This window comes from Triturus cristatus, chromosome 11 (assembly GCF_964204655.1).
Source record: "Triturus cristatus chromosome 11, aTriCri1.1, whole genome shotgun sequence".
Classification (NCBI taxonomy): domain Eukaryota; kingdom Metazoa; phylum Chordata; class Amphibia; order Caudata; family Salamandridae; genus Triturus; species Triturus cristatus.
The window spans coordinates 144,781,210-144,808,738 of NC_140594.1; the positions used below are offsets into that span (position 1 = coordinate 144,781,210).

General features: G+C 46.1%; 1 protein-coding gene across 1 annotated transcript in view; it reads right to left on the bottom strand.

Annotated features, from left to right (window-relative positions):
• Positions 1-27,529, bottom strand: part of DNAH10 (dynein axonemal heavy chain 10) — a 1,995,301-nt gene that overhangs the window by 581,001 nt on the left and 1,386,771 nt on the right. The window contains exons 46-48 of the mRNA XM_085636177.1: positions 26,668-26,820; positions 26,278-26,538; positions 24,051-24,223 (exon numbers count right to left, since the gene is read on the bottom strand). Of these exons, the coding sequence (XP_085492303.1) occupies positions 24,051-24,223; positions 26,278-26,538; positions 26,668-26,820 (587 nt within the window). The remainder of the gene's footprint in view (positions 1-24,050; positions 24,224-26,277; positions 26,539-26,667; positions 26,821-27,529) is intronic.

The following is a 27,529-nucleotide window of genomic DNA, read 5'->3' on the forward strand; positions in this document are numbered from 1 at the left end:
GATAAGCCACCATTGCCCCTAAGGCAACTGTACCCCCTAGTCCAGCTGTAAGTGGTGGTTCCCAGCAAAAGGGTGTAGTGGGGTTAACCCTGGGAACTGAGGAGGATTCTGGCCTAGTCAGAATACCTACTCAGGCTGTTCTGATCTGTGATGGGGACTTAGCTTTGTCCTCTACTGTAGGCCCCAGTAACCTAGGCGACTACAGACAAACTCGTTTTATCAACCAAAGAATGGCTCAGGCCTACAGGGACACTGGGGCTAGTGTCACAATGGTAACACCTGCCTTTGTGGACCCTGGACAGATCATACTAGGTGAGAATTACCTAGTGACCAACGCTAGCAATGCCACTACCTCCCATAGTGTGGCTATTGTTAACTTCTCCTGGGGAGGGGTAACTGACCTCAAGAAAGTTGTTGTTAGTTCAGACCTTCCTGTAGAGTGTTTACTGGGCAATGATCTTGAAACTTCAGTTTGGTCTGAAGTGGGGTATAGGACCCATGCATAAATGCTGGGGATAGATGCACATGTCCTTGCTGTGACCAGGTCACAGGCCAAAAAGTGCACCACTGAACCAGTGCTGGATCCTGAAACTATGGACCAGTCACAACCCAAGAGAAAGAGCAGTAGGGTTAAGGCTGTGCCTTCCCCCCTGCCTCAGGTGGTGGATCAGCCATACCAGGAGGATGATTCTGAGAGCCCTGAAGGAACTGTCCTAGAAGAACTTGAACCTGATCAGGTTGAGTTTCTTGGGACAGGGGGACCTTCAAGGGCAGATCTGAGACAGGCTCAATTAGACTGCCCCTCTCTTGAACCCCTCAGACAGCTGGCTGCTGCTGAGGCTGCAGGGAATGCTCAAGGTACCCATAGAGTGTATTGTACTCAGAGGCTAGAGACCCCAAGCCTGGTGCATCTAGGAGGTTGGTCATACCACTGAAGTTCAGAGGCTTCCTTCTTACCTTGGCCCATGATATTCCCCTTGCAGGACATTTAGGCCAGAACAAGACTTGGGACAGGCTTGTCCCTCACTTTCACTGGCCCCATATGTCAGAAGATACTAAGGAGTTTTGTCGCTCCTGTGTCACCTGCCAAGCCAGTGGCAATTCAGGTGGCACCACAAAGGCCCCCCTCATACCACTACCTGTGGTGGGGGACCCCTTTGAAAGAGTGGGCATAGATATTGTAGGACCAATGGACCCACAAACAGCATCTGGGCACAGATTTATACTGGTGATAGTGGACCATGCCACCAGGTATCCAGAAGCTATTCCCCTGAGGACCACAACAGCTCCTGTTGTGGCAAGGGCCCTGCTTGGAGTATTCTCCAGAGTGGGCTTTCCAAAGGAGGTCATTTCTGACAGAGGTGCCAACTTCATGTCAGGATACTTGACTGCAATGTGGAAGGAGTGTGGTGTGAACTACAAGTTCACCACACCCTATCACCCACAGTGCAATGGGCTTGTTGAGAGATTCAACAAAACCCTAAAGGGAATGATAAAAGGTTAACCAGACAAGCTTAGGCGAAGATGGGACATCCTTTTACCCTGCCTTCTGTTTGCTTACGGAGAGGTCCCACAAAAGGGGGTTGGCTACAGCCCTTTTGAGCTTTTGTTTGGGCATCCTGTAAGAGGACCCCTATGTTTAGTAAGGGAGGGATGGGAGAGACCTCTCAGACAACCCAAACTTGATATAGTGGATTATGTACTTGGTCTCTGCTCCAGGATGGCAGAGTATATGAAGAAGGCTTCTAAAAACCTTGAGGCAAGCCAAGAACTCCAAAAAGCTTGGCATGACCAAAAGGCTGTGCTGACTGTTTACCAGCCAGGGCAGAAAGTGTGGGTGTTGGAGCCAGTGGCCCCAGCAGCCCTCCAAGACAAATGGTCTGGACCCCACACTATTGTTGAGAAAAAGGGAGAAGTCACCTACTTGGTGGACCTTGGGACTCCCAGAAGCCCCCACAGGGTGCTTCATGTCAACAGATTGAAGGCATATGTTGACAGGGCAGACATGGGCTTACTCATGGCTACAGATGAGGAGCAGGAGGAAGAGAGTGACCCTCTCCCAGACCTGTTGACTCAGAACCCTGATGATGGCTCAGTTGATGGTGTGGTCTTTTCTGACAGCCTCACTGTCCATCAGCAACAGGACTGCAGGCAGGTTCTGCAATCCTACAGACATATGTTCTCTCTGACCCCAAGTCAGACAAACTGGTGCACCCATGAGGTGGACACTGGTGAAAGTCTGCCTGTGAAGAGTAAAATCTACAGGCAACCTGACCATGTCAGGGACTGCATACAATTTGAGGTACAAAAGATGTTGGAGCTGGGAGTCATTGAACCTTCAGAGAGCCCTTGGGCTAGTCCTGTAGTTCTTGTGCCAAAACCTCACACCCAAGATGGTAAGAGAGAGATGAGGTTTTGCGTGGATTACAGAGGTCTCAATGCTGTCACTAGGACAGATGCCCACCCAATACCTAGGGCAGATGAGCTCATTGACAGACTGGCAGCTGCTAAGTTTTTGAGCACATTTGACCTGACAGCAGGCTACTGGCAAATCAGACTAGCTGAGAATGCAAAGGCCAAAACTGCTTTCTCGACCCCAGGAGGACATTATCAATTTGTGGTAATGCCCTTTGGTTTGAAGAATGCACCTGCCACTTTCCAAAGGTTGGTGAATCAAGTCCTTACTGGGTTGGATGATTATTGTGCAGCTTATCTTGATGATATTGCTGTCTTTAGCTCCACCTGGGAGGATCACCTGGTCCACCTGAGGAATGTTTTAGAGGCCCTGCAAAAGGCAGGCCTCACTATCAAGGCCACTAAGTGCCAGATAGGGCAGAGCAAGGTTGTATACCTGGGCCACCTGGTTGGTGGGGGTCAGGTTCAACCACTGGAGAGCAAGATCCAGACCATAAAGGACTGGACTCCTCCAACTACCCAGACTCAGGTCAGAGCTTTCTTGGGCCTGACTGGGTACTACAGAAAGATTGTTAAGAACTATGGGTCCATTGTGACACCACTTAATGATTGACCTCCAAGAAAATGCCAAAGAACGTTCAGTGGACAGTAAGCTGTCAAAAAGCATTTGATGACCTGAAGCAGGCCATGTGCAGTGCACCTATTCTGAAAAGTCCAGACTACTCCAAAGAGTTCATTGTCCAGACAGATGCTTCTGAGTTAGGTGTGGGTGCTGTTCTTTCACAACTGAATATAGATGATCAAGACCAGCCCATTGCTTTTATAAGTAGAAGGCTGACCCCTAGAGAGAAACGTTGGTCAGCTATTGAGAGGGAGGCCTTTTCTGTGGTTTGGGCCCTGAAGAAGCTGAGGCCATACTTGTTTGGCACTCACTTCAAGATTCAGACAGACCATAAGCCCCTCTTGTGGCTAAATCAGATGAACGGTGAAAATCCCAAACTTCTTAGGTGGTCCATTTCCCTACAGGGGATGGACTTCACAGTGGAACATAGACCTGGGACTGACCATGCCAATGCAGATGGACTCTCCAGATATTTCCACTTAGAACATGAAGACTCAACTGGTCAAGGTTAGTTTAATGTCCCTAAGTTTGGGGGGGGGGTTGTGTAGGAGAGTAGGGTCTGCTTTCTATGTGGACTTTACAACCAATCACCATAAGGGTTGTTTGGACTGATATAAGGTGTACACTAGAACTAGTGACATCATACATCAGGCCAACTTCTCACAGCGGGAGTTCCACGTCCATCACGGTGTATGTTTGAGCGGGTCGTCAGCGCCCGGGGAAGGGGGGAACATGTACCCTTGGTATAGTCTTTGCGCACGGGCGGCATCGTTCATGGGGCAGATTCTGATAACACCCGCTGCAACACATGGCGCCATCTACACTTAAAGTACTGACACTTAATGTGAAGGGTCTCAATAACCCGGTTAAGCGCAGAGCCGTGCTGTCCTGTCTAGAGAACTAAGAGGCCGACATTTGCCTCCTTCAGGAGACCCATTTGTTAGCTCAAGACTGTCATAGGCTCCGGACTCGTAAGTTCCCGGTTCAGCTCTTCTCCTCTAGCCCTACCAAGACAGCGGGGGTTGCGATCCTGGTAGCTCAGCGTTTTAGAGGGGAGGTCCTGCAGAGGGAGGCCGAAATCAGAGAACGGCTATTGATCTACAGATTCGCTGTGGGCGCACTGACCTTTACCATTGGCTCAATCTACGCCCCCAATGAGGGTCAGGAGCGATTTTTGCAGTCCGCCCTCACGGAGGTTACGGCGACGAGCGATCGGCTTATTATTTTAGGGGGGCGATCTAAACCTCATTTTTGGATAACACGTGCGATCGATCTTGTCAGCGTTCGCAGCAAGCGGGGGCAATTTCTGCGGCAGGCCTAGACAGGATACGAGAATTGGGGTTGGAAGACTTGTGGCGCAGCTTTCATCCACAGAATAGAGAATTCTCCTATTACTCGCATGCACATAAAACCTACGCCCGACTAGACCACCTCCTGGTTTTATCCTCAGTTAGAGAGCTAGTGGGGGTGGTGGAGATGGGGGCGATCTCGCTTTCGGATCATGCTCCGGTGTTTACTACATTGACTCTGCCGCCGCCGGCACGGCCAGATAGGGTATGGCGTCTTAGAGACACCTTGTTGCACCGGGAAGATGTGTTGACACAGATTCGCGGGTCGGTCGCGGATTTTCTTACACACAACGCTAACACCGACACGTCCTTGGCGACCCAATGGGCGGCACTGAAGGCGGTACTTAGGGGCGAGTTTATCGCGGTCGCTGCGGCTGATAATTCAGAGCGGCGACGCAAGAGAGAAGAACTCACGCAAAAAACTAAGGAGCTGGAGCAAATGCACCAGAGGACGGGCGCTCCTAGAGTATGGCGGCAGTTGAAAGTGATCAGGCAGCAGCTGATGGCTCTTGATCAGGATAGAGCCGAATACGCTGCTCTTCGCCTAAAGCATGCTTACTACACGGGAGGGGATAGGTGTGGACGTTTACTTGCCCACAAGCTCCGAGAGGCTCAGAGACGTCAGGGGGTCAGCGAGATCTGTCGGGAAGACGGTGCGCGGGTCACTGACGATAGAGATATCGCTGAAGAGTTCCGAGCCTACTATGCTGCCTTGTATGATGGTGCGGGGTGGTCCGCTGACAGTGGGGCGGCTTTTCTGGACTCGGTTGAGCTCTCTGCCCTGTCCAAAGTCCAGGCGGATCAACTAGATAGGGACATACGTCCGGAAGAAGTGATTGCGGCTATTTCTAGCTTGCGGCCGGGAAAGACCCCGGGGCCGGATGACTTTAACGCTATTTTCTACAAGACGTTTGGCACAGTGCTGGTCCCCATCCTTACTCGACTCTTCAATTCCTTCTCGACTGAGGGGGCGATTCCCATGGACATTTTGGGGGCACACATAGCAGTCATTCCTAAGCCGGGGAAGGACCGAACGCGTTGCGGAGCATTCCGCCCCATCTCCCTTCTAAACATAGATCTTAAGCTATATTCGGGAATTCTGGCCAGTCGGCTGGCGCCCTACATGCCGAATCTAATTAACCCGGACCAGGCGGGATTCATTCCTGACTGGCAAGCCCCTGACAATATGAAACGCATCATGCACCTGATCGAGAAAGCTTCCCGCATACCCGGGGAATACATGCTACTTGCGATTGACGCAGAGAAGGCATTTGACCGGGTTCACTGCCCCTATTTGGAACAGGGGTTGATACGGATGGGGCTGGGGGAGAAATTCCGCACCCATATCTTTAACTGCTATAAATTCCCTTCAGCTATGGTCCGAGTAAATGGACATACGTCCGCCAGCTTCCCTACAACACGAGGCACGCGGCAGGGATGTCCGCTATCGCCACTGCTTTTTGCTGCATATATGGAGCCCCTGGCCCAGAGACTCCGGAAAAATCTAGGAGTTTCCGGGATCAAGTTCGGGGGTATGTACACACGGTCAGCTTATATGCGGACGATGTGCTGCTCTCTCTGTCCAATCCGAGAGAGGCGCTGCCGGCGTGTGTGGCGGACTTGGCGGCCTTCGTGCGGGTAGCGGGGTTCAAGGTTAATGCGGACAAATCGCTGGCTTTGGATCTCTTCTTGGCTCCCGCTACCAGGGAATACTTGGAGGGCGTGCTTCCCTTTCAGTGAGCGGAGGAATCGATTCCTTATTTGGGGATCCGGCTGGCCCCGACGCTGTCGTGCGTGGTGGCTCTCAACTATGCTGCTCTGCGGCGGAAGATCCGCAGGGAGCTCGGGAGATGGAAACACTATCCCCTCTTGTGGTTGGGAAAGATCGCGGCGGTTAAAATGACCATACTGCCACAGATCCTTTACCTCTTTCGCACCATACCCCTGTATCCACCTGCCGGTTGGATCCAGCAGACACAGTCGGTGCTGGCCCAGTTCATCTGGAATGGGCGGAAACCACGCATGAAGAGGTTGCTGTCCACTCTCGCGCCGGAGGATGGGGGGCTGGGGATCCCTGATCTCCATCTTTATTTCCAAGCCGCACAATTACGCTACCTGGTGGAGTGGAGCCGTTGGGAGTCCAAAAAACACTGGCTGTTTCAAGACCAAGCGGTGGCAGCTAGACCGTTGTAGGAAGTTCCCTACCTGAGGAAACAGCACAGGCCTCCCAACCTCTATGCCTCCCATATTACCCGTGTTCCCCTAGAAGTCTGGGATCGCACTAGCGTCACTCACGAGCTTACCACCTTCCCCACCCCGCTTACCCCCTTGTTTGATAATCCAGATTTTTCGCCCGGTATGGATCAGGTGGCCTTCCATAGGTGGAAACCGGCGGGCTGCCGTTTTCTTTACCACATATATGGGGCTGAAGGAGTACACTCGTTCCAGCAGTTTAGACAGGAGTATGGGTTGCCGGAGGCAGAACGCATTCGAGATCTCCAGGTCCGACATTAGGCGCTGGATGGTCGGGTTCGGTCATCGGCGGATAGGCGGCTCACGCAGTACGAGCGATGGTTACTGACGCGCTCATCTGATTAACAACTGATTTCAGACCTCTACAAAACGCTCCAGAGGTGATTCACACACACATACAATGCAGGGAAAATGCGCTGGGAGAGGGAGCTGGGAAGAACACTGACTCAGGAGGAGTGGGGGGGAATATCTTACAGGGCTCGACACTCAGCGTACCACATGGGACTCACAGACACACTCACAAAGGTAGCAACCTACTGGTATTATACTCCAGAGCGTCTGCATGTGATGGACAGGCAGAGGGATGCGTACTGTTGGAGGGGCTGTGGGCAGCGAGGTATGTTGCTGCATCTGCTTTGGGACTGCGAGGGCATACGGGCTTACTGGACTCAGGTGCTTGATGAAGTGGACAAGCACTTTGACACTGAGATACCTCGCTTTCCGGCGTATGAATTGTTGGGTCTCCCAAATCCTCTGACATATCCGCTCAAATCACGCAGGGACAGACATATGGCCATAGCGTTAGGCTCAGCGATACAAAACATACTCATCCATTGGCGCTCCAACACCTTGCCGTCTTTTACTGGTTGGCTACATAGACTGTGGCATGTTTTGGGCATTGAAAAACTCATGCAAACGCTGTCTGGAAGAGCTCCAAATATAGAGAACTGTGGGGCTCCTTTTTGTCGTTGTTGGCCACTGAGTTCAGGGAAGTCACCTGCCCCCGTTATCTACGCCTGCTGAGACTATCCGAGGGACAGAAAGAGGAGTAGGAACGGGATGCAATTGAGAGTGAGGAGGGATGAGATGGATGGACGTGGACTGTAGGGAGGGACGGGGGTGGGTTGAAGGGAGGGGGGGACTCATAGGTTTGTTCTTTGCCCCGCGGCACCTTATTAGCGACGGCTGAGAATATCCCAAGCTGGGGGTGCCGGGCTTGATGCATAGCAAAATGAGAGACGCACTCACTACTGAGGGATTGGGTGCGGTGCTGCTATTTGGCTTTGGTTGGGATTCGGTTGTGTTTATTCAACTGTCAATAAAAAGATTTAAACCTAAAATCTGTCTGCCTTTCTGTGTAATGGATAATTGTCTCTCCTCCGAAGGAAACACTTTTCCTAGCTCGGAGTCTATCATAGCCCCCAGGTAGTGTATTGTCTGTGTGGGCTGTTGTGTCGAATTTTTGAAGTCCACATGGAGGCCCAGTTGTTGACAAAGACCTAGGCACTGCCGGAAATGGTTCCTCAAACTCTGGGGAGAGGGCCCTTTCAGCAGTCAATCGTCCAGGTGAGGGTAGACCACTTCTGCCATGCACTTCGGGAACACTTGGGGAGCCAACTTCAGTCCGAAGGGCAGCACTTTGAATTGATAGTGGGACGATCCAACTAGGAATCGTAGGTATTGCGTGAGATGCTGACTTATCGGGACGTGAAAGTAGGCATCTTGTAAGTCCAGCGAACATATCCAATCCCCTTATCGGAGATGAGGATATATCTGGTGGAGAGCCAACATGCGAAATTTCTCCCGTTTGATGTACTTGTTGAGTGCTCACAGATCCAGAATGGGCCTTTAGTCTGATTTTCAACCTTTTTTCTTTACCAAGAAGTATCATGAATAGACCCCTCGACCTCTTTGTGATTTTGGCACCTTCTCTATGGCTGACTTGTGTAGAAGGATTGCCACTTCCCTTTGCGGCATGTTGATCTGGTAGCACGATGATGGCACCGGAGGGATCGAGGGTGAGCAACGTTGAAAACTTAGAGAGTACCCATTCTGCAGCATAGCTTACACCCACTGGTTCTTCGTGATAGCTCGCCACTCTTGCAGGTGATTTGCAATACTTCCCCCACTGGAGTGGTGGATGGTGATGGAGGAAGCGGGCACTCATTGCTTGGCTGGAGCCTTCGTAGAGGTAGAGGACTGGCGATTTGTTCCTCTTCCTCTGGAGGATCGACGGCCTTGATACTGGGATTTTGGTTGACCCTGCTGGTTTTGGTGTTTTTGCCAATGAGGGGTTTGAACCCTCTGTTGGAAGGATCGTTGATCATTAGGGCGGTAGCGACGACGGAACTCTTTTTTTTCTCCAGTCCCACCGCTTTCATAGTTTCCAGCTCAATTTCCATCCGAGCCATTTCCTCATCCGTGTGAGTACCGAATAAAGATGAGCCGGAGAAAGGGAGATTGAGGATCCGGGACAGCGCTTCTGGTTTCAGCGCTGTGAGGCAAAGCCAGGATGATCTTCTGGTGCAAATCCCGTGGGCGTAGGAATAGGCTGAGAGAGTAGCCCCATTCGCTGCAGCACTGATTACTTGGTTCGTCACCAAGCTGCCCTCCTGCAAGATCTCCTCGAAGTCCTTACGGTCTTCCCTGGGCAGTTTTTCCGTGAAGCGTTGGAGAGAGTCCCACAGAGATCTATCGTAGCGCCGATGCGCTGGAGACTTTAAGCATGGAGGGGGACGTGCCACATACTTTTCTCCCCCACAAATCCTGCATCTTGCTCTCCTTGTCCGGTGGCACTGTAGACGAGGACGCCACTGAGTGGGTCTTCCTAGCCGCAGCGATAATCACTGAGTCCTGTGGAGGATCAGACTTCAGGAATAATGGGTCCCCCTCTGGTGGGCGATACTTCTTCAGAATTCTCGCCGGTGCGGTTTTGAGGGTTGCCGGCGTGAGGAAGGTGTCCATAACCGGCTAGAGGAGCCCCGGCACCAATGGAAGTAACGGTCTAGAAGCAGCCCTCTGGTTTAAAGTTTCAAAAATTATCGATGACGTGCTCTGCTGAGTTGCCATAGGAATGTTCAGCTTGTTAGCTCCCCTGGAAAACACATCTTGGAACGTGCCAACAAAGTCCACCGGAGAGATCCTCGATGTTGGACTGTCAGTAAGGGTGGGTGAGTAGTCCCTTTTTGAGGGGCATGTTGAGGAGGTGGAAGGCGTTGGAGATCTGCGCCACCTCCTTCTGCTGCGTGATCTTGATCTCCTCCTAGAGGGAGGTGCAGGAGAGCGAGTGCGGGCTCTATCTCTTGGTGGAGAGAGATCCACAGCCTGGACCAGGCGAGCCAGAGGAGACCTGTGAGAAGGGCTCGAATCACTTCGAGCACCTGCCGATTGTGTAAGATCAGCCCAGTGGTGTAGGGGTCACATCCATCTGGGTGAGAGATGAATAGATGGTGTCCTCTCTGCTCTAACAGGAGAGAAACGTGTGTGGAAGGAGATTTTCGCCCCTCCGGATGAGACCTTTCAACTTAACGTTGCTGTCCAGAGAGAGAGGTCTGGTTACTTGATGATGAGATCACCACTTCCTGAGATCCAGACTTGTAGATGGAATGGTGGGAGCCTGCTCTCGACGTCGATGATGGAGACGGAGAAAGGCTTAAAGGGACCGACACCGGCAGACACTTCTGCTTCGACGTCATCCGCGACGGAGATCTGTCTCGACGCCGACCTCTCCGTTCTCAGCGGAGACTTATGCCTTGATGCCGACTGTATCAATGGAGACCACTGTCTCGACAACTATCGTCTTTTCTTCGACGGAGGGCTCTGCCTCGACGTCGATCGACTTCTCTTTGACAGAGACCCCTGTCTCGACGTCGAACGTCTTCTCCTTGACGGAGGGTTCAGCCTCGTCGTCGATCGTCTTCTCTTCGACGGAGACTCCTGCCTCGACGTCGAACGTCTTTCCTTCGACGGAGGACTCTGTCTCGACGTCGGTTGCGAAACCGCTTGAGACCCATGCCTCGATGTCGAACGCCTTGGTGACATCAACAGAAGCCCCTGCCTGGACACCGATCGATGGTGTTCTGACGACCTGTGTCTTGACGTTGACCTGCGGTGAGAGGTCGGCGGTGTCTTCAGTCTCGACATCGGTGATGGTGTCTTACGCCTTGACGCCGAAGATCTCTGCTTCAACGCCGACTGATGGTAGTCCGATGACCTGTCTGTCGACGACGATCCTCGCTGAAGGGTCAGTGGTGGAGGATCTAGTCTTGATGCCGGACGCTTATCTAATGTCTTTGGAGACTTGGCCCTCCAAATTGAAGGGTGACGCTCCTGCGTCACCGAAGCCTTCGACGACGACTGTATTTCTGCCGCTGGTAACTTCGACGTCGAGCCCGACGCCGAAGGAGAACATAGCGGGACCTTGCTCCTCGACGTCGATCGCGTTCTCTTCTTTCTCCTTACTGGGGACCTACCTCTTTCAGAGAGGCCATAAAGACGTATTCTCTCCCTGTCTTTGATGGTTCTTCTAGATAGTTTTCTGTAGTGTTGACAGGAAGCAGGAGAGTGAGACTCAGGGAGGCAGAGGATGCACACATCATGTATGTCTGACTTGGCCTTCCTTTTGCCACAGGCTGGGCAAGAATCAAACAAAGAAGGCATTTTTGGCAGAGAAATTTTATTTCTGTCACAAAAAAATGGTTTAAACCTCACTCTAAGGTCAAAAGACGTTGAGCAAAGGCAAAAAACCCACAAAAAAATCAAGGTATTTTTAACAGAAAAGTAAAAAAAGAGAGCTGTGAATCCAGGGTCCTGACAGAAGGAGCCGGAAAGAACAACTAACCTGCCTGTCAACCCTGAGGCATGATGGGAAGCTAGGGGTCATGGCTGCCTTAAAGGCACGGTGCCAGTTTTCTGTACAATGGGTTTCAGTTTCTATGCTATTGCTTTACAATGCAGCCTGTAGGCTAACAATGCTTGTTTTTTTGCGCAGTTTTTCATGAGTTTACTCATTAAAAAGAGTTCAAGTGTACTTGTACTCCTGTGGTATATATTTACAATGTGTATCTGCAAAAGCATTCATTTGTTTATTATTGCATTGTTTAGCCTCCTATATAGGGCTGCATTGGTATGAGAAAAATTGATATATATATTCACTGAAAAAACCATAGGTTTCACACAAGTTATAGTTAGCTGTACATTTCACTCATAAAAAACCTATGAAATTCCCCCGTTATAGTTACTGTAGGCAACTATAACTCACGCGACCGCAATCCTCTGCTGATGCTAATACTGTATTTAGACACTTATTTGCCCATGTCTTCTTCCACAAAATTTTAGCTATACATATATTACAAATATTTTTTTTTCATAAAGACACATATGTCATCAGCACAGGATTACGGTCGCGTGAGTTATAGTTGCCTACAGTAACTATAACGGGGGAATTTCATAGGTTTTTTATGAGTGAAATGTACAGCTAACTATAACTTGTGTGAAACCTATGTTTTTTTCAGTGAATTTGCAAGGTTTTTTAAATGCTAATTCCTAACTATAACGTGTGTGAAACCTATGGTTTTTTCAGTGAATTTGCAAGGTTTTTTAAATGCTAATTCCTAACTATAATGTGTGTTAAACCTATGGATTTTTTATTTAATTTTGCACGGTTTTGCTTATTTTTTTTTTTTTTTTTTTGCATTTGTTTCCGTGCGCGTACGGTAAGCTGACGTTACGTGTACGTCACGTACGTATCACGTAAGCGCACCGTCCTTATGACGTACGGTGCGTTTTCGTAATACGTACGCGACGTACGCGTACACGCATGCGCGGAACCAACGTCGCGCTTACGCGGGTGCGTGTAATGCGCATGCGCGAGTGCCGTCATACGTACGCGCCCCGTAAGCGCTCCGTAAGCGTTACGTTTGCGCTGTGGAAATGTGGATTCTCCTGACCAGTTATGTCCCCTATCTTGGACCCCAACGGTTCTATATGCATGTTACAAGTACATGTATGTTCCCTCCAGTTCCAGTTTCGAAGACGCAAACACATGTGCGTCCACCGTCAACATGTCCTCTGTCAGATCCGCCATGAACAGGCCGGATATTCCATTCCTAAATATGAAAGGCCACCGGCTTTATATGGTTCACTTATGCCATTTTTACAGTCCAGGCAAGTAGGCCCTGATTCTGCCATCGAAACTCCTCTTGCCTTCTGCCTCTGAAAGCTCCAGTCTGAGCCTGCATCTGTGACCATGAACTTTGTCTCATTCTCTGCGCGGCTCACGAAGCCTGACATCAGCCTATTCTCTGCCAAGAGCTGTATTTCACCTTCGAATTATCTACTTTGCTCCTCAGCCGATGCATTCCTGTCTAGTAGTTTAAGTAAACATTCTTCCAGCTACCAAGCAAAAGGCCCGGCCTCTCTGTCCTCATGCAAGTAATTCATAGCCCTGTTACCATGGAAAGTTTCTGCCCCTTGCATCTCATATAGACACTTAGACGCTTGTACACGCACACACAGTCAGTATAGAATAGATTCTGTCCGAGAGCCCTTCCCTTGTGGATAACACAGTTCTTTAAACATAGGATATTAGATATGATTTGGGATTAGGTTGACATAACCCCAGACTTTTGTCTCCACATGTAGAGCTAAATGTCAAGTCCCTTTCACCCTCTAGTTGCACGTCTATCACACGTCATGCTGCTGCACGCGCATCTCTGCCAAGTATTTCTGCTGACATTGCGAAATCATCTCCAGGTATCCACCCACACATGACAATTTACCCATTATCATCAAGTGGACGCCCACATGGACGCCCACCTTCACGCCTACTTACACGCCCACATGCTCTTATCTCATTCTCTCTTGCTCTCTTGCTTACGTACAATTGAGAAATGTATATATACTGTACTCTGTGAATAATGTTTTGAGAATATTGAGAATACTTTTCAGCCCCGTCCAGATCCTTTTTTGGTGATGGTGATATTCTCCCTTTGACTCGAGTTATTGGAATAAAGCCCTTTATGAATCTGATACCACAGACTCAGCCTCTTGCTTTATGCATGATCTTATTGATATCTGAAAAATTATGACAGCGTGATATTTTATTTACCACAGAATGGCGCCCGAACAGTTTAATCTCTTTCCCCACACGCCGGAGATGAAGGTCCTGTTTTGCCCCCTTCCATAGCCGTGATGGACTTCAAGCGTGCACGTCGCGGGTTTTCCCGCCAACTCCCTCAGGCCACCGAAGGGGACAGACTGTGACCAGGCATCCATACGAGGCGGTGAGGAACGCAGATTGTCTACCCAGAGCCCACCTGCGAGAGAGCTGCGTCCGAGGTATACAGAGGCCCACCAGGTTTTCAAAGTCCCGATGTCCAGAGGGTCCGATGTCCGCAGTCGTCGAGTCCAGTCCATTCTCTGAGGCCTTCCGTTTCAAGGAGCTACTCGGTGAGTACCATCGCCGGGGAGGCGTGTTGACGCGCACATAGGTTGTGCCGGTCAAGACGGATTTGGGTACACAAATCCGGTCTGCACTGTTTAGCAGTGTATATGTACTGTTTAGCAGTATATCAAGTATTCCGAAGTATTCAGTTATTGTCAAGAATTCAGCGTGGTGATTAGTTAGGCAGACTGTCATCATTGTCGGTCGTTGTTAAAATGTTTAATGTTTAATGTTTAAAGTGTTCAAATATTGTGGTATGAATGATTGTTCATTGTTCATTGTTCATTTTTGTGCTTTTTGTATTAAGTGTGTTCCAGATTAAGTATCAGATCAGTTGTCAATATGCCGCTCTTTTCGAAGTTAAGACAGATTATTACTAGAAAAGGGGTGCTTGAAGAAGCAGTTCCTATTCCTCCTAGGGACACTCCAGGGCAAATAATGTATCACAAGCATGGCTTAGACGCCATATTATTCCTTGATCTATGGGTGGACTACACCAAAGAGTTACCAGAAAGTCAGAGATGGCCCGTAGCTGGGACCTGGGATGCCGAATGTATCATGAAAGTCGAAGAAGAGTTGTGGAAGAGGAAAGCTAGACAGTCACAGAAAGACGCTGTTGAATTATGGCGTAAAGAATAGCATAGACGCACAGAGTAAGCGCTCAGAAAAGAAGAGAAAAGTAGGGAGGATTCAGACAAAGCCCGAGAAAACGTGTTAGTTGAGGAAGGTATACGAGTAAAAGCAGGACAAGTAGATGGACAACGAAACACTCTTATGAAAGAGAAAATGTAGACCAGCTTGGAAGGATGCCATTGAGTTTTTGGCGCAAGGAGTGACATAGAAGGACAGAGTAAGTGTTTCATGAAGCAGAGAGAAGTGGACTGGTGTCTGGAAAAGCCAAGGATGAGATGTTACAGGAGGAATTTGAGCTGGTAAAATGAGCGCAGGCTGACAGAAAAAGAAATACTGACGTTGCTGGTATTTATCCCGTCCTTTCAGAGGGCCCAGCAAGAGTGGCCCCAGTAAAAAGACCAGTTATAATACATATATTAATTACATAGTAGCCCAAAGGTTCTTGAGCCCCCCACCAAATGAACAGCGCATAGCTGGTGTTTACATGGTCCAACATTTGACTACATTGTCAATAGGAAATTGAGAGGGGTGCAGCTAGAGAAGGAGCAACTCCTGTGATTTGATGACACCCCTAATGTACAAAGTGTTAACGAAAAATAATTAGTGACAAGTTTAGCTTGGAAAAAGAATTGTGGGTATTTCGAATTTGCAAATTTTTCATGAATACAGGTTTGTGTTCTTGATGGTCCAGTGAGCCAATGTGCTGGGTCAAGTCGGTAAGATTATGACCCCCTGAGTGCAAATTGTATGTAAAAATAATTTTTCAATTGAGCGAATTATTGCAGTTTTTATGGAATTGAGTAGTCTTTTTGTCTTTGACAGCTTCAGAGTGAGGAGAAGGTGGGGGCCGTGTAGAGCAGAATGTGATACAGAAATCGGAGACAGATTCTGACCTTGTAGCCAGTGTAGGTGGGGGCCGATGAGAGGAGCAGAACAGGGCACTGCTTAGAAGGCTTCTCTGACATCGCATCTGTGTAATGCCTGCAGCTGGAGAGCCTTGGGGCCAGGAGTAGGAAAAACAAAAAAAAAGATGGCTGGCAGCCCAGGCTCAGGCCGCGCTGAGGGGCTATTTTTAACTTCTCTGATAAGACAGGGCAGCTGAGAAATGTAAGTCGAGAAAGATTCCCTTGTTCTATTCTGTGCAAAACAAGTGCCCCGAGGAAATGTCTATGGAGAAGATTTGTTTTATTTTTTAGCAATTGTTATATTGCTTCTGGTCAGAAAGTAAAATGTTGCTCTTGTTTGGAATTTTAAGGGCTATGTGCCTATATAAAAACGATTTTCAAATTCAGACATTTTTGAATTGTGGCCACAAGCTGCCACCAGTTGCATTGGATAAATGATCCAGTGGTTACGGGTCTGTGAGGAAAGATGTGGGATGCATCTTCGACTAGGACATGAGGGTACATTGTGTACAAAGAAGCATAGCACATTTTTATAAAAAAAAAAAAAAAAAAAAAAAAAAAAAAAAGAGACAGGTTCGTGTGTTCGTCATTTTTTGATTATTGTTGCTGATCCTGTGTGTCAGACTTGACGCGGTCATCATTGGGATGACCCACTGCCAGATGGGGTTGTATAGGGCAGGTAAATAAGTTATTGATTATAAGCCTGACAAATTAAGCAGGCCAGAATGTTCGCATCTGAGCTGTAGGTACTGTAATTACGCATCGCTGCTCATTTATATATGTTAGTGTAATTATCTATGCTTTCTGTGCCCGGTATACTGATGGCTTGGCACAATTACTAAATTTCACAGACATGATATTACCATTATCATGCTGTCAAAATAGCAGACAACACGTTATCAGTGTATGTCTAATTGGTGTTGGAGATGAATGAAACAAAAGAAAAGGGCTATGCAAGACTAAAATATTTTTCACATAACTGCCTTTCTCTTATAGACAGGCAGCCTCGGTCATATGTTTCCAGATTGGACATTAAGGAACAATTATGATCTGTGCACTCGCATTTTAACTCTTGAAAGGCCTGTTTTAAATAAGGACTGCCACCACAGAGTGACAAATAAGGCCCGGTATTTAGGGTAATGAGAAAATATCTGACAGGATTTCCTTTTTAAAGTTTGCTTTAGTAAGCTCATTCTTGTGAGTGGTGGCCCCAAAAGTTGACTTGTTTTTGAATTAGGCTATTTATTGTATAGGTGGAAATTATTGCACATTGACTGATTTCTTTAGCAGATAAATTATTAATTATCAACATTAACAACTGTTCTTAAACTTGGTTTTCCGAATATTTAGGTAATTTAGCATTCCTATTAGGGCCTCCTAGCATTAATATTGACTTCAGGTTGGTGTAGGTTCATGTAATAGGGACATTTGCATATGAGATGTCATTTGGCCAGCTTATGAGCTAACACAATGAGGTTTGTACATTAATTTGAAGGATTTCTCGCCGTTTCAAATACGCTGTGTATCTCCTATAATTTTGCTTACGCCCAGTAGCTACACACAGGGATTAATAGTGTTGACAAGACACAGGGTTTGATAGTGTTTGACAGCAGTGAAATCTGTTTCAGATTTCCTCCTGTCAAAAAGGGGGGGAAGGAGGAGAATATTGGCTTTCTGCTGGCCCCTGAGGAGGTTCGCTTCCCGCTAGCCCCTTAAGAAATTAAGCCCCTTAGAAATTAGCCCCCTTAGAAATTAAGCCAAGGAAATAGGTATGGTGTTTTCCCCTTTTCCTCATGTTTTATTGTGATCTTTCAGGGGAATTAGTCCAAGCCCCTAATACAGCTTCTACTAAAGTCCTCCCTTGGACACAAGAACACACTGTGGCATTTGAAGAATTAAAGAGAGCTTTATGTCAAGCACCAGTTTTAGCAAACCCTGATTACAACAAATCGTTTATGTTTTTGTGACAGAGCGGGATGGAACAGCACTATCTGTCCTAACACAAGATCATGCAGGAAAACACGAGCCCTGTGCTTATTTTTCTAGTACATTAGACCCAGTAGCACAGGCTTTGCCTGCGTGCCTAAAATCAGTTGCAGCAACGGCCTTAGCCATAAGACAAAGTGACTCGATAGTGCTGGGCCACCCTCTGACAGTACAAGTACCACACGCAGTAGAGGTTCTCTTGAACCGGACACAAACACAACACCTGACTGTAGCTAGACTGACGGATTATGAGCTGACGTTATTTCAACCACACATAGAGATCAGACGATGCAACATACTGAATCCCGCTACCCTTTTGCCCTCCAGTACAGAAAGCGTTTCACCACACAACTGTGTTGAAGTAATACATACCGTGACTAAACCAAGACAAGACTTGACAGATGTTGCACTCCCAGACCCCGACCTAACACTATATGTTGACGGCTCATGCATGAGGACAGGGGCGGGAGAATTAGTGGCAGCATATGCAGTGACTGCTGATACTGTAATAATAGAGACTAAAAGAATAGACATATTGTCAGCACAAGCAGCAGAGCTCATCGCCCTGACACAAGCGTGCATAAGAGCTAAGCACCTGAGAGTAAACATTTACACCGATTTTCTGGCGAGAAAGAGGTTTCTTGACCTCTCATGGGGCCAAGATACAGCATGGCCCCCATATTCAAGTCCTACTGGAAGCAATACATTTACCAACAGCCATAGCTATCCTAAAATGTAAAGCACATACTAGAGCCACAGATACCATTTCCCAAGGCAATGATCTGGCAGACCGAACTGCTAAACAGACAGCTCAGACCCCACTAGACATGACAAAATCACAGATACTATCACTGTCCAAAGCCATGACAGTTAGGGATCCTTCCAGGGATGTACAAGACATTCAGACACATGCTACTGTAAACGAATTAAAGAAATGATCGGAACAAGGAGGGGTACTGACTGATCAAGGTTGGATGACAAAGGGCAAATCCACATGGTTTCTTCCTGATACCATGGTACAAGTGATTATAAATACCGCACATAGTCCTGCACACTTAGGAGAGAAAGCAATGATAGATAGTTTACAGAATATATGGTTCAACAAGCACCTGCGTGCAGCAGCGAAACAAAAGGTCAGAACATGTATGATCTGTTGCCAATTCAATGCAGGTAAAGGCATTCCGATGGAACAAGGTGGATTCCATCCACCTGACCACCCTTTTGAAGTGCTCCAAATGGATTATATCCAAATAAACAGATGTAGAGGTTACAAATATGTCCTGGTACTAATGAAGCAGGTGTCCCTTCTGTTAGGGTATACCTGGAAATTCCATTGTGTGCGACATCCTGAAGCAGCAGGCCTTGTAGAAAGACATAATCAGACATTAAAATTTTGCGCAGACAAAGGTATAGACTGGATGGTAGCCCTGCCGGTTGCCCTCTTTTACATGCGAATAGTAGCTCATTCTAGAACAGGCTTATCTCCCTATGAAGTGGTCTTTGGTAGACCACCAAATATGTGGGGCACTACAATGCCTAAAAGATTACTTATGTTGACAGTAACATGCTGACAGATTACCTGGCTTCCTTGATGTCTGCACTACTCTCTTGTTGTTCGCAGGTTGCTGCCGCCTTCCCTGACAACACCCAGGTCAAAGAATACTCCATCGCTCCTGGATGACAGGCGCCAAAGTCAGTGCTCTGGACCACGGGGACGGCCGTTAAAGTCAAAGTGCACCTTCACCACTCTTTTACAAAGAAAAAAAAAAACTTTGAACTTGGATTTTGAACAACATTTTCTAGAGGAGAATGCCCAGAAGTTTCCACAAAGCTAAACCTTGATTCAAAAAGTCAGAACCCGTTTGATCAATTAAGTCCACTAGGTGGTGAAGCGGTTGAACATGTATTCTGGCTCGCATAAGATCTTGGACAATAACATAAAGCAAAAATAAGAGAGCTAGATAAGAAGCAAATAGATGTATAGTGACTGTAATTTTTCAATATCTTAAGAGCATCACGATAATATGTATCAGCTTAATACTACATGCTATTTTTCCTCCTATTGCCTCACTTTTACACTCCTCCACTAATGATACCATAAAGCACACATTTAGTGATCTGCCATCCTATGAGCTATCATATCGACTTGCCTTACGCAACAATACCTTTATTCAGATGCTGCACCATTCACATCAGACTAGCAATGCTACAGACTGCTGGGTCTGTGGCCGACTCCCCCCCTATCAGAACTATAAGGGAGTTTTGCCCCTTTATTCTCTATCCGTTCACACACAATGGCTCCTGTGGAGCATGGTTTAGTTTGATTAATTCCCTAGATTTGAATTCCGCAGTTTATCAAGACAACTGGGTATGGGGAAACCTGAATTTAGTTTTTGCTTAAAGTCTGCTACCCTAACAAGGAGGGACTTCCCAAAAGAACAGGAACTGATCTAAGAAATGAAGTATATGGATTAGGTAATTTTACACTTAACCTCATGATCCTGAACGTTGAATCTGAAGCTACACCAATCTTGCCCGCCATGTCCGTATTCCCAGTAAAAGAGGAATTATGTATAAGAAAGAATGGCTCCATACACATGGGCCATAGTAAATGCACCACTGTAATAAAATTCAGTGATCAAGGCAAGTCTACATTTAGAGCTTCTCGTCATTCCTACTTTATATGTGGCCAGACCGCATATATACGCTTACCTCTAGATTGGGATGGTACCTGTTACATAGCATTCCTCCTACCACCTGTTTTCCTAGCTCCTCCTGATTCTCATAGAAATACTCATTTAGTACACAATAGACAGCAGAGAGATCTCCCAATTGTCGATTACACTGAAGCAGCATGGGAAAAATACACAGATTTCAATAAAGGTTTCTTTCCCTATATAGGTACAGTTACCAATAGTAAGCTGATACGTAGATTAACCAGAACCCTTGAAGCAGTAGTGAACGAAACTATTTCCGCCTTAGGCAATTTAACAGAAGAGCAGTCTGCTATGCGGATTGTTGTGCTTCAAAATAGTCTTGTCCTTGACGTTATCCTGGCTGATAGGGGCGGAGCTTGTAGGGTCATCGGATCAAGCTATTGCATTTTTCATACCAGAAAATTCGCCATCTGTATATAAAGCCATAACTCGCCTTCATAAGATTGTAAGCCAGATACACCAGAATCCAGGCACCTGGACTTGGTCCGGTTGGTTTTGGAGTGTATTATCTACCTTTGGATGGAGGGTCCTATCCTTCCTAGGTATTGGCCTTCTCATACTATTCAGTTGCTGTCTATGTCTACAATGTGGACCAGCGATCTGTGGTCTGTGTGCCACATCGTGTATTCCACCACCAAGATTTCATTCAAGATCACGGAAGAAGAAAGAAGAACAAATGATGCTATATGAACAGATCAATGGATTGATGAAGATTGATATCTCTTGAAGGGCAAGTAGGGGACAAGGAGGGAATGTGGAAATGTGGATTCTCCTGACCAGTTATGTCCCCTATCTTGGACCCCAACGGTTCTATATGCATGTTACAAGTACATGTATGTTCCCTCCAGTTCCAGTTTCGAAGACGCAAACACATGTGCGTCCACCGTCAACATGTCCTCTGTCAGATCCGCCATGAACAGGCCGGATATTCCATTCCTAAATATGAAAGGCCACCGGCTTTATATGGTTCACTTATGCCATTTTTACAGTCCAGGCAAGTAGGCCCTGATTCTGCCATCGAAACTCCTCTTGCCTTCTGCCTCTGAAAGCTCCAGTCTGAGCCTGCATCTGTGACCATGAACTTTGTCTCATTCTCTGCGCGGCTCACGAAGCCTGACATCAGCCTATTCTCTGCCAAGAGCTGTATTTCACCTTCGAATTATCTACTTTGCTCCTCAGCCGATGCATTCCTGTCTAGTAGTTTAAGTAAACATTCTTCCAGCTACCAAGCAAAAGGCCCGGCCTCTCTGTCCTCATGCAAGTAATTCATAGCCCTGTTACCATGGAAAGTTTCTGCCCCTTGCATCTCATATAGACACTTAGACGCTTGTACACGCACACACAGTCAGTATAGAATAGATTCTGTCCGAGAGCCCTTCCCTTGTGGATAACACAGTTCTTTAAACATAGGATATTAGATATGATTTGGGATTAGGTTGACATAACCCCAGACTTTTGTCTCCACATGTAGAGCTAAATGTCAAGTCCCTTTCACCCTCTAGTTGCACGTCTATCACACGTCATGCTGCTGCACGCGCATCTCTGCCAAGTATTTCTGCTGACATTGCGAAATCATCTCCAGGTATCCACCCACACATGACAATTTACCCATTATCATCAAGTGGACGCCCACATGGACGCCCACCTTCACGCCTACTTACACGCCCACATGTTCTTATCTCATTCTCTCTTGCTCTCTTGCTTACGTACAATTGAGAAATGTATATATACTGTACTCTGTGAATAATGTTTTGAGAATATTGAGAATACTTTTCAGCCCCGTCCAGATCCTTTTTTGGTGATGGTGATATTCTCCCTTTGACTCGAGTTATTGGAATAAAGCCCTTTATGAATCTGATACCACAGACTCAGCCTCTTGCTTTATGCATGATCTTATTGATATCTGAAAAATTATGACAGCGTGATATTTTATTTACCACAGCGCATGCGCACTTTTTTACGAGCGCGTACCGTAAGCTTACGGAGCGCGCACGGTAGGTCATGTGACCCACAAGGAACACTTTTCATTGGTTTAAACTACTTTCAGTTCCAGAAACTTCAAACACCACACCCATTCCCCTCATTACTGCTTGAGATCCCTTAGGAGAAGGAGCTGGATTGACATTGGGATACAATGGCAGAACAGCAGAGCTCTTCTGAGAGTGAGGCCAGCAGCACCACCATGATCCAGAGAAGGAGGAAACAAAAGACTTCTTTTGTATGGGAGTATTTTACTTTTCCAGAGGGGGAGAAAAAGGTGAATGCTCAATTGGTCACTTGCACACTTTGTGGCCGTGTTTTATCTAGAGGAAATCCAAGGAAGAAATATTCCTTTGGAAATCACTCTATGAAAAGACACCTGCAGGATAGACATCCCAGGACCTTTGCTCGACATACTGGAGAAAACTCTTCAGTAAGTCACCAGAGCCCAACCTCAGATGCTCAGCCGAGTACATCATCGGCAGCTCAGCTGAGCCCTTCCTCTGAGGTGGGAGCATCACCTTCTTCTTTGCCTGTGGACATTAACCCTCGATTTGGGAGGGTTGAAATGAGGTGTACAAGATGTGGTGGTCTTATTGTTTATGGGGAGATCAGTCTTCCCCTTATTAACAATAAGATAGACCAGCATGTTTGTAGACGCTTATAATATTCCCATTCTTTCTTTCCTCTATCCCTGTATTAACCCAACGGCTCTTATAAGAGCCAACCTTACCTCACAATTTTTTTTATTTTTTTTTAAGCTTTCCTCTTTGCAAATTTTTTTTTGCCGAGCGCGCACGGTACGTGTAATTCCGCGAATTTCGCGGAATTTCGCAGTTTACACCGTGCGCGTACGCTACGCGCATTCGGCGATTTTTCGAAAAAATGACCAAGGCTAGGGGGTCAGGGACTGTCGAGCCTGCCCCCTTTTCACATTATCCACCTTTTTTATTCACCCCCCTGACAGTGCGAGTGACAAAATGGCGGCCGACACTTCCTCCTTTCTTCCGATTCGAATGTTTACTAAGATCTAACAGCCAATCAGATGTGAGCTCGCGCACGCCACCGTACGCGCACGGTAAGCGCACCGTAAGCGCACCGTAAGCTGCCACAGATATATATATTGATTTAAATGCTATTTTCTCAGAATCTACTGAACAGATTTACACCAAACCTACAAAAGGCACTTCCTTGACCTGGGGACTACCTCTCTGCCAAATTTCATTAAATTCTGTTCAGCCGTTCGGGCTGTAGCTCTGTCTAAAGGTCCTATGGAAAAATGCATGGGAAAAACGCGTTTTGGGACCCCCCTTTTATCTCAGCCCCCGCTTCTTTCAGGGTAGGAGCGGAGCGTAGCGCCCCACCTATTTTGAAAAATTCGCGAGGATTCGACGACCGGCGCCAAAGTTATTCAAAATAGAATGTTGCGGATTTCCTATGGAAACGTGGTCCTAACTATAACTACCTACTGGCGACCGCCAGTAGGTAATATATATATAGCTGTATATATATATATATGTTTTTCATATATATTTTTATTATTTCCGGGGTTCCTCCACATGGGCGGGAATATTCAGTGCTTATGACTATTGATGAGGATGCCCTGGAAGAGAATTCTGCTTTGCAATCAGTACCTAGATATCTAAACTACTGAACAATGAAGTAAGTTAAAAACAGTGTTGAAAGGATTTGATGGAGACTGTGTAAGAGCAGCACATGAGACTATAATTTGCAGGTGCATCATACCGTTCCGGAGTTGTGAGAGTAAGTCCATTATAGACCCGGGAAAGGTCACGGAGATTGAAGATGTAATGGAATTTTGAAGGGGTCGGCGGCAGGTCACGCACAATAACGTTGTAAAGCTCCATGGTGCAAGAAGTGAGTTTGTCGCAGAGGGCGATGATATCTTCATTAAAAACCTGCCCAACGAGAAAACGGATGTGAGAAATCACACATTTGAGGTCTTGTTAGCATATAATAAACAAAATATATTTTCTACTAAACTCAAATGCAACCATTGAGTCCTTTAACTTAACCATCAGAATGTTCACAGTGACGGCCCTGGCAGGAAATAAAGGCCTGCTTTTCTCTTGGATGAAGCTTGTCAAATACTCCATGCTAGAAACCAATATTCTGCCAGCCAATTGGAATGTGATGTACAGCTTTTTCTGCTGCCCAGCTCTTCTCAGGGTATTAATATTGATATCGTAAAACAATGCTGGTCAGCCAACATTGCTCACCAAGTGCTATAGACAAAAGCAGATTTCTCTTATAAACTTGTTTTAACTAAAACCTCAAAGATTTTGAAACTACTGCTGGTCCCAGGCACTATGAGCCAGATGTACTAACATTGAGATTAATGATTTCCAAATTGAGAATTTCTCCGAATCACAAATAGGAAATTGCTATTCCTAAAATATGATCATTAATTTTAAATTTGTGATTGCTAGTGGGTTACAAATCGACCTACCTCATGAATATTAATGAGGTAGGTCTCAATTTACAGCCCATTAGGAATGACAGCCATCACAGGATGGTGGGGTCAGAAGACCACCATGTTTGTTGAGTGCTCTAAATAAAGCAATCTTTTTTTTTTTATCTAACCTGTTTTCCTTAAAAGAAAACAGGATGCGTTTTCAAAAAAATAAATGAACCTTTCATTTTTTAAGAGTAGGCAGTGGTCCGTGGTACCACTTCCTGCTCTTAAAATGTTTTTTTTTAACATTCTCAAAGGGGATCGGGGCCCATAGGGATCCCTTTCCATTTGCGAATGGATTACCACTTGCTTTGAGGAGGTGGTAAAAAATTAATGTTTTAAGACTGGAATGTGGGTGCAGAACATTAACACATACCACTGAGGTTCAGTAATTGAAAGAAACCCTCTAAACATGACCCTTCCAAATACCAAATCAGTATTTGGTCACACACCCAAATTGTGACTCCGTAACGTGTTACAGAATTTCAATGTTGGTTTCATACATCAGAAAAAGCCTTCTTGCAGTCACAAAACAGTCCGATTTTGTGAATCAGGCGGTTGGCACCCACAAAATGGCTTCATACAAGTGGTCCTATGTTCTTATAACAACAGTTAAAGATATAGAGAATATTATCATTGATATAATTGTAATTCAAACTTGTTATGCTCCATTGACACTGAAAGAAAGGTTGTAGGTAATTATCTCATGATAAAACATTCATTAATGCCAACTAATTCTGTGACTGCAGTGCAATTAACCATGAATAGGGGCTGGAAATCGTGGAACCTGCTAGGCCACAGTTTAGGAAGCCTTATCCAATCCTGAATATACAGTGACCATTTAACCTAGGACCACACTCATATATATTTACAAAATTAAGGTTGATATAGTAGGAAAATACAAATACAAGTACTTCAATTCATAAACTCTGTTCTCTTCAACAAACTTCAGGTGGAAATGATTTTGTAGAGTAGAAGGGCAATGTTGTGCACTATCAATCTTATAAAAGAAAGTGACCAACAATATTAATGGAAAAAGACAAAGCTGGTCAAGTTTCACATGATCAAGACTATTCAGATATACTTTGGCATCTTTTATACTCTTTTGTATGGCTTCTTTTTTATTTTCTGTAAAGTATGTGGGTTGGCATTTTACCATCAAAACATTGATTTGGTGTTTTTCAAAGACTGGAGTCTTGGGCCCTGGAGCGATATTAAATGTACTTTTTCCGTCCGGAACATGGAAAGGATCCCCTCACTAAGGGAACACATAATGCAGCTGAAGGTGTATAAATGTATTTTTTCAGGAATAGAAACATTTCATTATCAGAAACAAAAATCTAGGATTTAAAAAAACAAATAAAATACCTAAAACACATTATGAAAATATAACATTGAAGGGAGCTGAAAAGACCATTCAAGACTATTGTGTCTCCTTTAGCTACTTGTTGATGACCTACTTCTTGTTTCCAAAGTTTTTCACAGAAACAATGTTACCTGGGTATGTCCTTTCAAAATGGAGAAATAAATCCTATGCAAAGCTTCCTCTGATGGAAATGGTACATTGAAAACGCTGAACAATGAGATGAATCGAGGATCCACTTCATTGCGTCCGCCGCCAGCTTTTCCCATTGCAGCTATAAAACCAAGGTCCCGGAGACTCTTACAGTTCAGCTCCTTGCCGCGGTCGTACATGCCCCCTTTTTCCAAAAGCAACTTGAGGAGTGCGATTGGCTGTTGCGTTCCATACTCATCCACCTTTGGGAAACAAAACAGCAGTAGCAGTGAACTGGCAGGCTTCTGAGGAATGTTACTGCTAACAACACAAATATATCTATTTAAAGCAAATAATAAAGCTGAAACAGTCTACAAGAAGTATGTTCTAACCTTTGGCATATTCATATCATCCATGAAAACTAAAAGACGCTTCCCCATAGGAGGGCCGTAGGTGTCCTTGGTACGCTTTTCTACATTTGCCTCCATATTACGTTGAATATCCATAGATGTTGTACGGGAAGAGAAGTTAATGATTAACAGCATCTGCAATTAAAAAACAAATACATTAAAAACATAGTTTAACACACTCTATAAATGTTACACACTCAATTAATTGAAGAATGAATCTTGAGTTGATATTGTTTGTCTTTGTGCAATCACAAAGCATTCTCTACAGAAGGTGAGAAAGATGAACAGAAAAAAGGCTAAATGTCTTCTGTAACCAACAAGACAGTTGTTCACATGGGCACCTGCCAGTCCCAAAAGATCCCTATCACCTGCTGAATCCTTCAGGGGTCTATACTGTCGTCTATCTTCGTAAACATCTACAGGGAGAGGCTTGGTACTCTATTCACAGATAACAGCAACAAGATTCACCAATATGCTAATGATACACAACTCTGCCTATGCTTCAGACAACAATGCCTCAAACACTGCCTGCACATCATCCCAACCTGTATATCAGGCACCCTACCTGAAGCTCAACCCAACCATTGCTGAATAATTCCTGAATTCATTACCAAGAATACCAAACAAGAGCAAGAAACAAAAAACAGTACCAGCCTGGCTCAATGACATGAACCTTAATGGGTTTGAACCCCACTTTTCACCTAATGCCAAGCCACTTGGATTCACCCTTGACACCAACCTCACCCCAAAGAACCAAAAACGGAAGAGAGCCTGAGACATCACCCCCAACCTGATGGAACTCCATTGGCTCACCTTGCCAGCTTGCACCATCTTCAAAACTAGA